The sequence below is a fragment of the Rhineura floridana genome, chromosome 17 (genome assembly GCF_030035675.1).
Source record: "Rhineura floridana isolate rRhiFlo1 chromosome 17, rRhiFlo1.hap2, whole genome shotgun sequence".
Classification (NCBI taxonomy): Eukaryota; Metazoa; Chordata; class Lepidosauria; order Squamata; family Rhineuridae; genus Rhineura; species Rhineura floridana.
In genome coordinates this window covers 16153566-16169296 of record NC_084496.1, presented here as the reverse complement: position 1 = coordinate 16169296, position 15731 = coordinate 16153566, and the positions used below count along the sequence as shown (strand labels likewise).

The 15731-nt window shown below is 43.5% G+C and overlaps 1 protein-coding gene across 6 annotated transcripts in view; it reads left to right on the top strand.

Moving 5' to 3' along the window:
• Positions 1–15731, top strand: part of TECPR1 (tectonin beta-propeller repeat containing 1) — a 90577-nt gene that overhangs the window by 69402 nt on the left and 5444 nt on the right. For all 6 annotated transcript variants that reach the window (XM_061599350.1, XM_061599349.1, XM_061599348.1 and 3 more), the window contains 9 exons: positions 732–828; positions 2592–2688; positions 3175–3254; positions 5965–6021; positions 10074–10248; positions 10945–11080; positions 12279–12371; positions 14272–14378; positions 15117–15236. In XM_061599350.1, the coding sequence (XP_061455334.1) occupies positions 732–828; positions 2592–2688; positions 3175–3254; positions 5965–6021; positions 10074–10248; positions 10945–11080; positions 12279–12371; positions 14272–14378; positions 15117–15236 (962 nt within the window). The remainder of the gene's footprint in view (positions 1–731; positions 829–2591; positions 2689–3174; positions 3255–5964; positions 6022–10073; positions 10249–10944; positions 11081–12278; positions 12372–14271; positions 14379–15116; positions 15237–15731) is intronic.

The following is a 15731-nucleotide window of genomic DNA, read 5'->3' as shown; positions in this document are numbered from 1 at the left end:
CACGTTATCTTTTTTCTAGCAAGAATGTTTTTATTCACCCAGACATTTTGAATTTTACTGGCTGCGGTGTCTTATCTGCTGTTTTTATGCTGTTATGTAATGTATTTACTGTTATTATATAGTAACGGGCTCCTACTGGGAGGAACGGTGGGATACAAATTTAATTAATAATAATAAAGTATGTGTGTAAAATATACATATATATGATTCTGTTTTATGAATCACGTCCCATTATTGTGAAATCACATTAAAGTGATTTCACAGTAAAAAGCATCAATAATAAAAACAATTTGAAATCCTATACAAATACAGGCTGATATTCTACATGGTATTATAATATTATGTGTGTATATATACAGAGGGAGAGATAAAAACAGAGTCGCTGGTCCCATGCTGTGGAACACTCTTCCAGCAGAGATTCGGCAGGCATCCTCATTTTTTACTTTCAGGCCATCCTTTTTATGCCAGCTGGACTTTGCAACTGTTTTAATTTTTAGATTAGCTAGTCACCTTAATGATTATCTGTGTTTTTATTTTTTAAATTGTGTTTTGTGTTTTAATCTTGTATGCACCACCTTGATAACGTTATTATTTGGTGGTACAGAAATACTTTTCTTTGTTTATAAGGAAAGAAAGAAATAATAAGGGAGGTGTATCAATATTTTAAATAAATACATGGGAAATGCATGAAAAACAATAGAGTATTAATGATCTGGGTCTTGTTGGTTTAGTAAGCAGCACAGACAACATTTATGCACAGTCGGATGTGAAGTGTGTCTATATTTACGAGAATCAGCGGTGGAATCCTGTTACTGGATACAGCAGCAGGTAAGTAGTGCTGAGGTGTAAACTGCAGAGCGATTGTCTTGTGTGCCACCCGTTGTGATCACTGGGTTTTGCATGAAAATGTTGTTTGGCTGACTGTACTTTTTTTTTTAGAAAATAACAGCAAACAACTATTTAAATTTGCTCTGAAAGCTAGCATCAAAACCACACTTCCAGTTCTAGTTTCTAGATGACCATTCCGCATCAGTCTGGCAGTTGACCAAGGCTGCATCTGCAACACACTATTATACCACTTTAAACTGTTCCCCAAAGAGTCCAGGGTATTTGTAAAGGGTGCTGAGAATTTTAGGAGACCCGTATTCCCCTCACAATCCCCAGAGTTCCTTGGGATGAGGGACTGATTGATAAACCACTCTGAGAATTGTAGCCGTGTAAGGAGAATAGCAGTCTCTTCCCAGCACCCTTTACAAACTACAATTCCCATGATTTTTTGGTGGGAAGCCATGACTGTTTAAAGTGTTATAAGAATGTTTTAAATGTCTAGTGCAGAGGGAGACCAAGCTCTGGAAGCTTAGGAAGTTCTCCCTGTTGTAAATACCAGATTTTACCACTTGAGGGAGCATTTATTGTAAACCTTCAGCAGGGAACAGCAAGAATAGGCTGGACTCTTCTGATGTCCTTATAACTTTTCATTTTTTTCTCTTTTAGCAGCCACTCTTAGAAGACTTCCTTTAACCCAACTTTTGTCTCCAGGCTGGTCTGGCCCTTGGGTCTAAAGCCTTGGGTTCCTGCAGTGTATCCTCCATTTTGTACATCAGGTATCCTCCAGCTGTTGCTGAACTCCAACTACCATCGTCCCTGGCCATTGGCCATGCTTGATGGGGCCGATGCGAGTTGCAATTCAGCAACAGCTGGAGGGACAAAGGTCCCACACATCTGAAGTAACTAAAGGAGTTCCATCCACTCCTCACCTAGTATGACTTCCTTGTTTGGGCAAAACGTAGTCTGCCATGTTGTCCGTTTGCACTTGCACATGCCTTTCCAACCAGAATTGGTAACCCACTTCAGACGGTGGTCTCTAATGTTGGTTGGGAGGGCAAGCAGAAACAGAATTTTCTGATCGTTTATGGTGGGATGAGGGGAGCTTCAGGCCCCGGGGCCAAATGCAGCCCTCTAGGCCGCTCTCTGCTGTCTGGCCCCTGGGACTCTTCCGCAGGCCACACCCCTCACTGGCTTTGTTTCACTCCCTCCTGGAGTGTTTTTGCCTGGCTAGAATGTGTCCTTGAACTCTGATCATGCCTTTTGCTTGCCTGGATAGAGGACAGAGAGGGCTGTATGAGCATGTGTAAAACTAACCTCTGAACTGTACAAAGGTCAAAGTTTACATTTGTTGCTCCGCCCACTTTTGTCTCTGGCCCCAGTCACCACTGGCATGTGGCCCCCTGAAGTTTCCCCAGAAGGGAATGTGGCCCTCAGGCTGGAAAAGGTTCCCCACCCTTGGTTTATTTTCTCAAACAAGGAAGTCAGGGAGAGAATTTACACGAATGAGTGGAGGAGTAGAAGTAGGAGCTCAAGGACAGCCAAACCATGGTTGGGTGTTGCATGTGAACCAACTCAGTAGTGTCTCAACAGCTACTTTATAATATGTAGTTATGCAAATAAGGCATTTCTGGTGTAAACTGATTTCTTTTAGGCTGCAACAAGGGAGTAAATTCCTCTGAGCTGAGTGTGATTACTTCCAAGTAAACATGCGTAGGATAAGACATTGAGCGTCCTCTGAATGTTTATTTTATTGTTGCTTACAGGGGCCTCCCCACAGATCGGTATATGTGGAGTGATGCATCTGGCTTGCAGGAGTGTACAAAAACCAACACAAAGCCTCTGTCGCCACAGTGGTCTTGGGTAAGGAAGGACTGAGTTCCTTCTTCCTCAGCATCGTAGCTGTATTTGTGACCCCCCCCCACTCCTGACTCCACTGCAGAAGCTGGTTTTTAAGATTTAAAAAAGATAGCCAAAGACCCTTTGTGACGGCTAGTTTGTCCCTGACATGCTGTTCTCCACTGGGAATGCTTCACTGGGGCGGGGGTGGTTGGTAATGGCACCCATGGGCAGCCCATTCCCCCAGCAGCAGCACCACGATCAGGGAAGCCACTTGCCATTTTTAAATTTCCCACAGTGCCCAAAGCATCCAATCATAGCTTTTGCTCCAGGTCATTGTGGGAACTTTAGCATGGTGAATGGCTTCCCAGAACCAGCTGCTACTACTGGGGGAGACCACGGCAGGGGCAGAGGAACCTTGCTGAAAGCCTTCTCAAACTTGGTGCTGCTGGCCCTGACAAGAGACGAGCGTTTCTGCTTTTGAATTTTGTATCTGTTTGCATGATCCAGGTGTCTGATTGGTACATCGATTTTAGCGTTTGTGGTGGCACTGATCGAGAAGGCTGGCAGTACGCAGCTGACTTTCCAGCGTAAGGATGTCTTTATTATGTTTGCTATTACTATTATTTTATTACGTTTTTATAATAAATATATTTTATAATAAATATATTATTTTATATTTTATTATAAACACATTTTTCAACAAATATGGAAAACTAAACAATGGCCCACAGACTGGAAGCGTTCCATATATACCAATTCCAAAGAAAGGGGATCCCAGGGAATGCAGTAATTATTGAGCTATTGCCTTAATATCCCATGCAAGTAAAGTTATGCTCAAGATTCTACAACAAAGGCTCTTCAGCATATATGGAGCAAGAAATGCCAGATGTCCAAGCTGGATTTAGAAAGGGAAGAGGCACCAGAGATCATATCGCAAACATACGTTGGATAATGGAACGGACCAAGGAATTTCAGAAGGAAATCACCCTGTGGTTAACAGATTACAGCAAAGCTTTTGATTGTGTAAAAAAGGTAAAGGTGTCCCCGCACTTATAGTGTGAGTCGTTTCCGACTCTTAGGGTGACGTCTTGGGACGTTTACTAGGCAGACCGTATATATGGGGTGGATTGTGTAGATCATGAAAAACTATGGAATGCTTTAAAAGAAATGGGGGTGCCACAGCACAGCCAGCTCATCTGAGGCTTGCGTAAGTCCCCAAAAGGGGCATTCTGGGGTCGTGGCGCGACCAAAGGGTGGGCTTATACTGGATCCTAACTCCATTCAGCTCAGTCACATGACCTGGCAGCTCAGTGGAGCTTACACTGGCCATAAGGCTGGGGTAAGTCAAACTCTATTGTGAAGGCTTGTTTTCCCTCTGCTAGCCCAGTAGCCTGATTGTCCTGATGCACGACCTATACTCTGGCTACTGTAAAGAATATGGAGAAACCAATTGGTTCCCCATCGGAAAGGTTGTGAGACAGGGATGTATTTTATATCATACGGAAAGCGGGATTTGACCAAGACGGAGGTGTGAAAATTGGAGGAAGAAGTAATAATTTAAGATATGCAGATAATACCATACTCTTAGCAGAAACCAGTAATGATTTGAAATGAATGCTGATGAAAGTTAAAGAGGAAAGCACAAAAGCAGGACTACAGTTGAATGTCAAGAAGACTAAAGTAATGACAACAGAAGATTTAGGTAACTTTAAAGTTGACAAAGAGGACATTGAACTTGTCAAGGATTATCAATATCTAGGCACAGTCATTAACCAAAATGGAGACAATAGTCAAGAAATCAGAAGAAGGCTAGGACTGGCGAGGGCAGCTATGAGAGAACTAGAAAAAGTCCTCAAATGCAAAGATGTATCACCGAACACTAAAGTCAGGATCATTCAGACCATGGTATTCCCAATCTCTATGGATGGATGTGAAAGTTGGACAGTGAAAAAAGCAGATAAGAGAAAAATCACGACAGATGGTTCACGACAGATGCTATTGGAGGTCGCTGATTCATAGGGTCGCCATAAGTTGTAATTGACTTGAAGGCACATAACAACAATTACTATTATTAATGCTACTGCTACTACTACATGACTTGACTTGTGTATGTTGCCTCCCCTTGTCTGAAGTGTGAACATGAAGTCTTAGGACAGCAACGGAAACAGGATCACCACATCCCCAGCGTAGAGAGGAAAAACTCATTGAGTTATATCCAACTAAATCCTCCTTGATGTAGACCCATTTACATAAATCGACCTAAGTAAGCTCTGTTCATTAATTTCAATGGGTCTACTCTGAGAATCCTCAAGGGAGCCATTCCAATCCCAAGATCCGCTGGGATCTGCGAGGTAGGAGCTAGTGAATCTCCAGCTCAGCCAGGGCTATGCCGGCATAAATAGCTTATTCAGTCTCAGCTGAAGCCATCTCATCTGAGGCTGGTGTAAGTCCCCAAAAGGGGCATTCTGGGGTTGTGGCACAACCAGGGTGGGCTTATGCTGGATCCTAACTCCATTCAGCTCAGTCGCATGACCTGGCAGCTCAGTGGACCTTACACTGGCCATAAGGGTGGGGTAAGTCAAACTCTATTCTGAATGCTTGTTTTCCCTCTGCTAATCCAGTAGCCTCACTCCTGAATGAGGTTTAGATCTGGCGTGCTTTACACTCTTAAATTAAGGTGGCATAAATTGCATTGGCTTCCCATAGTTAGGGTTGTTCCCTTAATTGGATACAACCAAATGCCTCATATTTCAGGTTTATACAAAAGAAACTTGCTCTTTATTTTAAAATGAAAGGTGAGAATCTGGGGATTATGCATCCTGGGTGGAGGGGGGCTGCCCCCCACCCTCATAGATGTCCGTGTGTACAAGTCATCCATTGCTGGTCACAGTGCAACTCCTACCACTGCCACCAGATTAAGCCCACCAAGGGCCCCTTCGAATCTGGAGCAGGTCCTGATTGCAGGGTTGTTGTTAGGTTAAAAGAAAAGGGACCAGCCTGAGCACCTTGGAGGGAAGAGAGAGATTAAAGTAAACTTAAAGAAATATGGCACGAGATGCTACTTTGCTGCTTAGCAAAAGTTCAGTATTGGCAAGCAGTGATAACAGTGGCAGATCCAGATGAGATGCTGCCAGCTGGAAACCTTATCCAATGACCCCAACCCTAGCCCCCAATGTAGGACCCGCTCGGTCCCACAAACTGCCCTTTGTTCAAGAGAAGCAAAGGGCCAAAACCTTTTATCTTTTTTTGCTGGCAGGCAGCACATGTAAAAACAGTGTGTCTCTCCTTTTCCGGCAGGTCTTATCATGACCACAAGACAATGAAGGACTTTGTGCGACGGAGGCGCTGGGCCAGGTAGAGCATGTTGCATTCCAATATGCTTTTGGTACCTTTCAAGCATATGAGGTTTTGATTTTTCCTCTTCCTTTGCACGTACATTACTCTTCTCATTCCATTCTAGGGGCAATTTCTGCTTGAAGTGTAGTTAACAGCCTTACAGAGGCAATGACAGCTGTTAAAGGATGGCAAATGTGCAATCCTTCTGATCGCTTATAACTAGGGATGTTTTTTGTTACTTTTGTATGACTAACGCAACAAGAGAACACAAAAATAAAATGTGAAACCCCAGGGGACAATGAAAATGATCAAGAGGCACACTCCAAAAGTAGCCTTATGTGTCAGAAGTTAAGCACAAGAAGTTGAAGGTAGTTTAAGCATTCCAGACCTTGAGATACTGCTGGTAATTGATGATGTAAATTATTGCTAATCAATGGTGGCTGTTGTCTCCATGTCAGTGGGGCAGTAGAATCTGCTCCAGGTTTTAGTCCAAACCCAGAGTGGATTCCACTGTCCCACTGACATGGAGCCACCAAGCACCATTGTTGCTAATGACATACGTAATAATTAGGGACATTTGAGGAATTGGTCTTGTGAGTTTCAGTATTAACTGACCTGATCTGCTCCCATCCTCTAAACTAGTGTGAGGATTGTGACTCGGTTTATTATTTCCTTCATTTGTGAATTGCATCTCGAAGCAATTTTACAATACAATTAAAACATATATAAAACAGTAATGTATCTAAAAACAGTTAAAACAATTGCATATATAAAAGCAAAGAGAGTTATCCACTGTCTTTTGCACTTCCAGCGTTCCCATGCATGTCTCCAATCAAAAAGTGCACGCGCATTTTTGTGCAGATTTCTTTTTATAAAAAATCCCACATCATTGTGAAAATGGGACAGAAATGGCAAAAGTGACTAGGACCAGAAAAGATCAGTTCACCCATCCCTACTTATAACCATGGTTTAGAGATCAGAAGTGGGCCGCAGGAATGTGTGTTGCTCTCCACCCTTCATATTCTATCTGCCCTTCGAGCTTTATCGTTAAGGCTTCTACCAGCACCGATCTTCATTGTGGCTAGTGCTAACCATAGTTGCTTTTAAAAAGGGTTTTAGAACTGGCTTTCAGATCCTTGTTTTCCATTTTTGGGTAATAGCGAAATTTAGTTTTTGTTAAGGTTGTCGCTGATGTAAATCGTGCAATGCGATCCTGAACGCATTTACTCAGATGTAAACCCCACTATGTTCAGTGGGAGCTTCTAAACAGGATTGTAGCCTGAAGCACAGTTCAGGCTAATGAGGGCAAGTCAAAGGAAATTTGCACCAGAAGAAAGGGTGTGCACAATTTTGCAGTCCATTCCTTATCTCTTAAATGTGGTTACATTTGTGGGAATGTTTATGCTTGTAACCTAAGGGGCAGTATGCACCCATAATGATATAGGAAGCGGCCTTATACCAAGTCAGATAATTGATCCATCTACATCAGTATACACCAAGGGTGGGGAATTGGTCCAGCAAATGGTACGCCCACACACCCTATGGGCCATGTTTGACAAGTTGGTGGAGCTGTCAGTGGAGCCTGCAAAGCTCCTGTCATCTAAGCTCCACCTTTACCTGCCCCACACCTGTTGTCATATATTTTTATAGGGCAGGTGGGCATGACTAGGCCAAAACAGTCTCCCAGGACTAATTAGGCCCACAGGCTGGAGGTTCCCCACTTCTGCCCTACAGTGACTGGCAGTGGGTCCCCAGAGTTTCAGACCGGGGTCTCTACCAGGAGATGCTGAGGATCAAAACTGGGACTTCTTTGTATGCAAAGCATGTTCTCTACCACTGAGCCACGGTCCTTCCCGCTAATCCCCTCCTCCTACTTGGTATTTCCATGATAGAGAGCAGCACCCTCTACTGGTCGGTGCAATACCAGCATCTCTGTGAAAGGGTAAGCAATAATCGTGATCAGAATGAGCGTGCGTATGTTTGTGGAAGCACAGAAAAGTCAAAGTATTTGTGATCTTAACCATATTGCAATTTGATAATGGACATTGTGATATCAGCTAATGTATACCCTCTTTCTGAGTCAAGTTGGGCTCTCTTTGAATGAGCACCACAATAAAATTGTGTTTTATTTTGATGTTTTATTATTGCAGTCCTATAAAGAACCTTGCAGCTATGTCTGCAGCTATGCACTATGGAACAAAAATCTTTGAAAACTCAAGAGCAGAGCTAATAGTTAAAAAGAAAGAAAAAAGAAATTGGTTCTGAGTGCAGAATTCAGCATACTTGGCTTTCATTGTAAGAGTTAAAACTAATTTAAGGTTCTTATCCTTATGGATACAAAGAATGGGTTGGAAATGTATGATCAAGACTTAGAAATGTAGGAGAAAGAAGCTGGATGTTTGTATTTTGTTTTTTGCCTACAAGGAGAGCTTCAGTGCCATGATCAGTTTCTTTGCCCCTTTAACTCCACACCCCCCCTCGCTACCACCCCAGATCCTTTTTAGCTTGGCTTTCAAAAGTGCTGTTTCAATGTTCATCCAGGCCCAACATTGCATCATGCCCATTTGGCCATGCTAATCAGTAAAATACACAGACATTCACATTAACTGCTATAAGCCTACAAATTGAATCCTTGCCCATCCCAGTGTTTGTCTCCGTTGGCAGCAGATCCAGCTTTCTGGGCCCTGAAGCACCAGTTCCTGGTGTTAAGCAAAGCTCCTCAGATGTCCAACCGCTCTATATCCTGTAGCTAAACATGGGTTCTGAAAGAACTGTGGTAGCGTTCCCATCAGGCTCAAAAGTATTCCCCGCTACAACAACCTGAGTCAAGTTTGAATATTTGCATACCATTATCTACCCCCCTGTCATCAAGGTTCTGACAGTGGTTCATAATATTAATAAAATAACCATTTTTAAAAATAAAACTAATTCTTATTTTTATGGGTTTTAAAACTAGAAACCATTGATTATTGAACCAAAGGGAACGGGCAAGTAAAATAGCCCATTATCAACACTTCAGAGTTGCTGGGTTAAAAATGGACAGAAAAGGCCCATTCTGAAGTGAAGGGAAAGGGTTTGCCAATCTCAAGGGGGAGAGGAATTCTGCAGCTTGGGAGCCACCACCGAAAAGACCCTCCTTCTCCTCAGTTATGACTAGGATTGGGGGAGGGGGCTTGCTTGATGCAGGAAATGCAGTGCTAAAGCGTTCCCAAGAAATCTGTCCAGTCTCTGATTGAAGACCTCCAGCCAGAGAGAGCCCTCTACCCATTTAGGTCTTTCGTTCCATTGTCGAACTGTTGCTGAACCACTCTTCTTGGTCTGGACCTTGATTTTTAAAAATGCCACAATAAAATGTTGCAGCGTGGAATGCTTCTATTCAGGATTCCCACAAGCCCTGATTATGCAAAGACTGAGGACACAGAATCAGTAGCCGTGGGGGTGGGTAGTGACAGTTCCCTGACCTCCCACCACCAGTCACTGCAGCTTAGCAGGAGAGGTGAGATCAGCACAGTGCAAACACACTTGCAGAACCACTCCAGTGCTCCCATTAAGGCAGCTTTGCACTGCATCTTGTTGCCCTGCCCCTCTCTCTCCCGGTAAGTCGCCGTGGCACTGGTGTCAAGAGGTCAGTAAGCACCTCCACTGACCACGATTGCACAGGATTGAGTGGGTTGTTGTGGCCCTTTTATAAACCATGTTATAAGGAAACAGCAACTGGAAATGATCCCATCAGCCCTACAAGAAAGAAACAGGAACATCTGAAACAGGAATATCTCCTCCTTTTCCCTTCCACCCTGGATGTACAGGTTCCCTCTTTGTACCATAGTCAAAAGAGTGAGTAGTCAAGGAACCTAGGAAGCTGCCTTGTACTGAATCAGACCATTGGTCCACGTAGCTCAGTGTTGTCTACACTGACTGGTAGCAGCTCTCCAGGATTTCAAAAATGAAGTCTCTCCCACCCTACCTGGAGACGGCGGGGATTGAATCTGTGACTGTCTGATGGAAGGCAGATGCTCCACTACTGAGTCATAGCCTTTCTGTTCTTCTTTCTCTCTCCCCTGCTTTCGTAGGAAATGCAGATTCGTCACTAGTGGTCCATGGCTAGAAGTCCCTCCAATAGCCTTGTGGGATATTTCCATAATTCCTCAGTCACCGGCTGCCGAGGACAAGTTTGTGGCTCTCTGGGCCATCAGCGACAAGGGAGATGTGCTCTGCCGATTATACATCACACCCCAAAACCCAGCTGTGAGATTCCCTCCTCCCCCTCATTTGTGTGAACGTGTCTGTGTGTGGATTTTTTGGGTAAACTGGGCACCTGAGATGAATCTCAGTAACCTAACTTGCGTACTTCGTTAGTTTGTATGTGCTTGTTTTGCTGAAAACAATAAAAATCAATTAAAAGTAAATAAATAAAATGGTTCATGCTGATTCCCTTTTCAGCATTGGTCCTGTATGCATCCATTTAGTTCAGGGATGGGGAACCTATGACCTTCCAGATGTTGTTGGGCCCCAACTCCCATAAGCTCCAGCCAGAATGGCCAGTGCTCAGAGATTATGGGAGTTGTAGTCCAGCAACATCTGGGAGGCCAGAGGTTACCCAGGCCTGTTCTACAATCTGAAGTATTTGATCCTGGATAAAGGCAGCATGGTGAAATATAAATCAGACCTGAGAAAAGGGGATTCTGCAGCTTCCTTGGGCAAATTCTAGAATTCAGTGCTAACAGCCAGGCTTTGTTGTACCTGGAACCCGTTGCTTTTATGGGAAAGTCCTGTAGGATTTTTAATAGGCAGCTGCTGGCTTGCTATCCACTCAGGATGTGATCATGCGGGTTTGCTCATTCTAGGAATCACTTTGCAGAAGAATGAAATATCTAGTATGTTTACCTTTTTTAGGAATAGCTGAGGTTTTGTAACTAGTGCATTCTGTCTTTTCCTCATTAGGGAACATCCTGGCTGCACGTGGGGACAGACCAGCCCTTTGTTTCAGTCTCCATTGGAGCATTTCACCAGGTCTGGGCTGTTGCTCGAGATGGCTCCGTCTTCTATCGTGGCTCAGTATCACCAAAGAAACCTGAAGGTAAGACTGTGATTGCTGCCTGTTGACCTCTGCTGATGCTGTAGAATTCTGTATACCTTCAGATAGTCTGGCCTTAGTTGTCCATGCTCTGGTGACCTCCTGTCTGGTCTACCATAATGGGTTGTATGTGGGACTACCCTTGAAGATGGCCTGGAGGCTACAGCTAGTGCAGCATGTGGCTGCTAGGCTGCTAAGTGGAACAACTAGATGGGGCCATGTGTCACTGGTCCTGGAAGTGCTGCGCTGGCTGTCAGTGAATTACCAGGTCCAATTCAAAGAGCACTATAGCATGTATAGGCCTAAATGGCTTGGACCCAAGTACCTAAAAGAATGCCTTCCCTAGTATCAACCATCTCAGACCCTTCAATAAGCAGGTGAGTCCTTGGTGGTGCTGCCACTGGGGGCGGCCCAGTTGCCTTTGACATTGACCTGGGACAGGGCCTTTTCAGTGGCAGTTCTCCATTTGTGGAATGCCCTCCCTGGGGAGGTGCATCTATCTCCCTCATTATTGACTTTTAGGAGGAAGTTATTTCTGTGTACCCAGGCGTTTGATGGCTGAAAGATACTAGGCTCACACCCTAGGAAGGGGCCCACCTCTGACATTTGGACTCCCAGGCCTCCTCTTTCTCCTCCTCGCTATGGCTGCCCCTTTTGAAACATCCAAGCTGCAACAAATGAGGAGATTGTGCAGCAGACTGGGATCGCCTTGCCCATGGCGATGCAGGTTAGAACTTAACAGAAGAAGGCAAGCTAATGGGCATCAGTGACAGTGGCAAGGAGGTGGGTCCACTGAGGAAGGGAGCCCCACTGGGGGCATCTTTCCCAGGTCCCATATCTAGAGCCAACACTGATTATCGTGAGGATAGCATGAAATAAGGCTATGTATAGCTGCTCCATTGGAAAAGTACCCAAAACAGGAGCTCTGGGAGAGAAGCTGTCTCCTGTGTTGACTTCTGCATATGGATGTTTCTGAAGGTTTGGGCTTTTGTAATTGAAAACAAAGTGTGCTTCTTTTTTAAAGCCACTTGTACTGTCATTCAATGTTCAATGGTATTTTTTTAAATGAATATACTAGACTGTCCTTTATGAACCACCTACGAACTTGAGAGGTCTTTTTTTTTTGAGTGAGCAATATATACATTTTGTTAAATCAGTGGTTAGTATTTGTGTCATTACTCTGTGCATATCCATCATGCAGGTGATTGCTGGTACCACATTCCTTCTCCTCTGAAGCAGAAGATAAAACAAGTCTCTGTAGGGCGAACGTCTGTGTTTGCAGTGGATAAAAATGGTGAGAAAACTACTTGCTGTTTCCAGAGGGGTAGCCAAGAGCTGCCTTAGATCTGTTGCACCAAAACCAGCAAGGAATCTTGTGGCTCCTTGACTATGTTCTGCCTCCACTCCCAGAGCGGTATACCTCTGGGTATCAGTCTGGGGAGAGCTCTGTTATGCCCAGGTCCTGTTTGCAGGCTTCCCATCAGCATATGGTTGGCCACTGTGAGAATAGGATGCTGGACTAGATGGGCCATTGGCCTGATCCAAGAGGTCCTTCTTACGTTCTTATGATTACCAAATGTTGTTATGGCACATAAGCTTTTATAGACTCCAGTCCACTTCATCAAAAGTGAGAAAACCCTTCAGCAAAGGTTGTAATAAATATCTGAAACCTACAAAAAGCGAAACGCTGTCTTTATAGTAAGTGAATGTAGTTATCCATTTTTTTCTTCCTCTCAGGAAGAGATGTAATCTTTCCCTTTTGTGACTTGTTCCTGTTTACCAAAATTCACCAAGTTTGATAAAGGGCCACAGTTCAGTGGTAGAGCATCTGCTTTGCATGCAGAAGTTCATGGGTTCAATCCCCAGCATCTCCACGCAGGGTTGGGAAAGATACCCTGCCTGAAACCCTGAAGAGCCACTGCCAGTCAGAGTAGGCAGTACTGAACTAACTGGACCAATTGGTCTGACTCAGTATAAGGCAGCTTCCTCTGTCTTGTATGCCCACAACATATATGAAATCATTTGTTATGTGCCTTCAGGTCGATTTCAACTTAGGGCAACCCTATGAATCAGTGACCTCCAACAGCATCTGTCATGAACCACCCTGTTCAGATCTTGAAAGTTCAGGGCTGTGGCTTCCTTTATGGAATCAATCCATCTCTTGTTTGGCCTTCCTCTTTTTCTACTCCCTACTGTTTTTCCCAGCATTATGGTCTTTTCTAGTGAATCATGTCTTCTCAATATGTGTCCAAAGTATGATAATCTCAGTTTCATCATTTTGGCTTCTAGTGACAGTTCTGGTTTAATTTGTTCTAACACACAATTATTTGTCTTTTTCGCAGTCCATGGTATGTGCAAAGCTCTCCTCCAACACCACTTTTCAAATGAGTTGATTTTTCTCTTACCCGCTTTTTTCACTCTCCAACTTTCACATCCATACATAGAGATCAGGAATACCATGGTCTGAATGAGCCTGACTTTAGTGTTCAGTGATACATCTTTGCATTTGAGGACCTTTTCTAGTTATCTCATAGCTGCCCTCCCCAGTCCTAGACTTATTATTTAATTATACCTATATATTATGCTGTGTAATTATTTATTGAAAATTGTTATAGGTTAAAAACCTAGTAAAAATATTTTGTTAAAGGAAAAAAACCATGAAGTTTAACCCTCAGTTACAAGTATATATGCACATGATTGCAAGTATGTATGTATGCACAGGCAACCATATGAATTACAGTATACCTACAACTGAGGCATCTGATGAAGTGGACTCTAGTTCAAGAAGACTTATGACACACTGGAATGTGTTAGTCTTTAAGGCGCCATAAGACCTTAAATAATGAACTTATTAGTCATTTGGTAAACAAAAAAGGTCTCCAAGCAACTTAGGAAAAGAATTAAGAGCATGAAGCATAACTAAAAGAATACATTAGAATAAACCCAATAACAGTTATTTCAAAATGCACCTAAGAAACCCCCCTTCAATGAAACAGCAGCAAAAACTTTTTGGGAGCATCAGTTGGTGGATGTTTCAGGTGCATCTATTCATTTCTTCTTCTTCGAAGTTGCTGACTAGATCTTCTAAGGATGGAAAATTAGAGGATTGTCTTTAAAACATTTTTTAAATGATCTCAATAAACATAAGAACTGAGTGGATCATTTCATGCCAATATCAATCTTGTCCTTTATAGGCAATCTGTGGTATCGTCAGGGAATCACGCCAAGCTACCCTCAAGGATCCAGCTGGGACCACATTTCAAACAACATCCGCAAAGTGTCCGTCGGGCCTTTGGACCAGGTCTGAGTGAACCATCAAAAGTGTCTCTGAAGTGGATATAGGATAAACTTTTTAGAAAAGGCTTGTTACTAGTACTTTTTTATTTATTTATTTATTTAAAGAAAAGACATTTGGCATCCTGGTACTGCCATGGAGAGAGAGAAAGGTTGTAGGAAATTGTATTGTGGTTACTACCACTTGTTAGTTTTAGTAGTAATCAATTTGACAGTTTTCATGGATTAATCAACTAAGATTTCTTTAACTGGTCAATAATTCCGATTAACACTGCTCTGTTGTGACATTGGAACAGTCCTCATGATGTGATCACCTGCACATCAATGTAATGTGTGGCTCTCCCCCTCCCTCCCCCTCTCCCCCCCTCTCTTTTACTTGCTCACTCACTCACTCTCTTCTTTGAATGTTTGAAGCTACAATTAGCTGCAGCTCACCAGCTCCCAGGCTGCATACAGAATGAAAAACCCGTCTGCACACCTGACTGGCTACCCTTGGGATGCATGTAAAACCCTATATAGATGTGCCTCCTTCTGCCAGTGGTGGCTGGTGGCTCCATGGCAGTGAGGCTGAAGTACTTTGGACCACTCATTGAAAGTTCAGACTAAAACCCAGAGCAGATTCCACTGCTCCACTGACATGGAACCACCAGGCGCGACTGCCTTTTGCACTGGACGGTGGTTGTTTTAATACAGATGATAAATGATGTAGGAGAGAAATAACAAGGTGTGTATACCTGCTTTCCAGGTCTGGGTGATAGCTGACAAAGTCCAAGGGAGCCACAGCTTGAGTTGCGGAACAGTCTGTCATCGGACAGGAGTCCAACCGATGGAACCAAAGGGACTTTCCTGGGACTATGGCATTGGGGTTAGTACCATATGTGAACCAACCCATACCCTGCAATCATTATCTGAGGCCTTTCTTCATGTGCAGGAGGTTCAGAGAGTGGCAACATGAAAGGGGGCCTTTTCAGTGGTGGCTTCCTGCTCATATAATGCTCTCCTCAGGGAGGCATGTCTGGCATCATCTTTTATCTAGTTTTAGGCACCAGGGAAAGCCTTTTCTGTTTATCCAAGCTTTTGGCCCTTAATGTGTGGGTCACAGCTATTGGTGGCCTCTTTAGAGGGGCAGGACCTGTAGCACTTTGTTTTGATGTGCTTTTGTTTTTAGGTTTTTATTGATTGTGTTTGTTTTTAACTGATGTTTAATAATAATAATAATAATAAAATGGAATTTGTTGGGGCCTGCTGCTATTCCTAGCACTATCTGAAGACAATTTCTAAGCAGAGCCCATAGAACATCCATCCATATTGTTGACAGGTACCTTGATAGATGTCTGCATGCGCATGCACAATATGCACA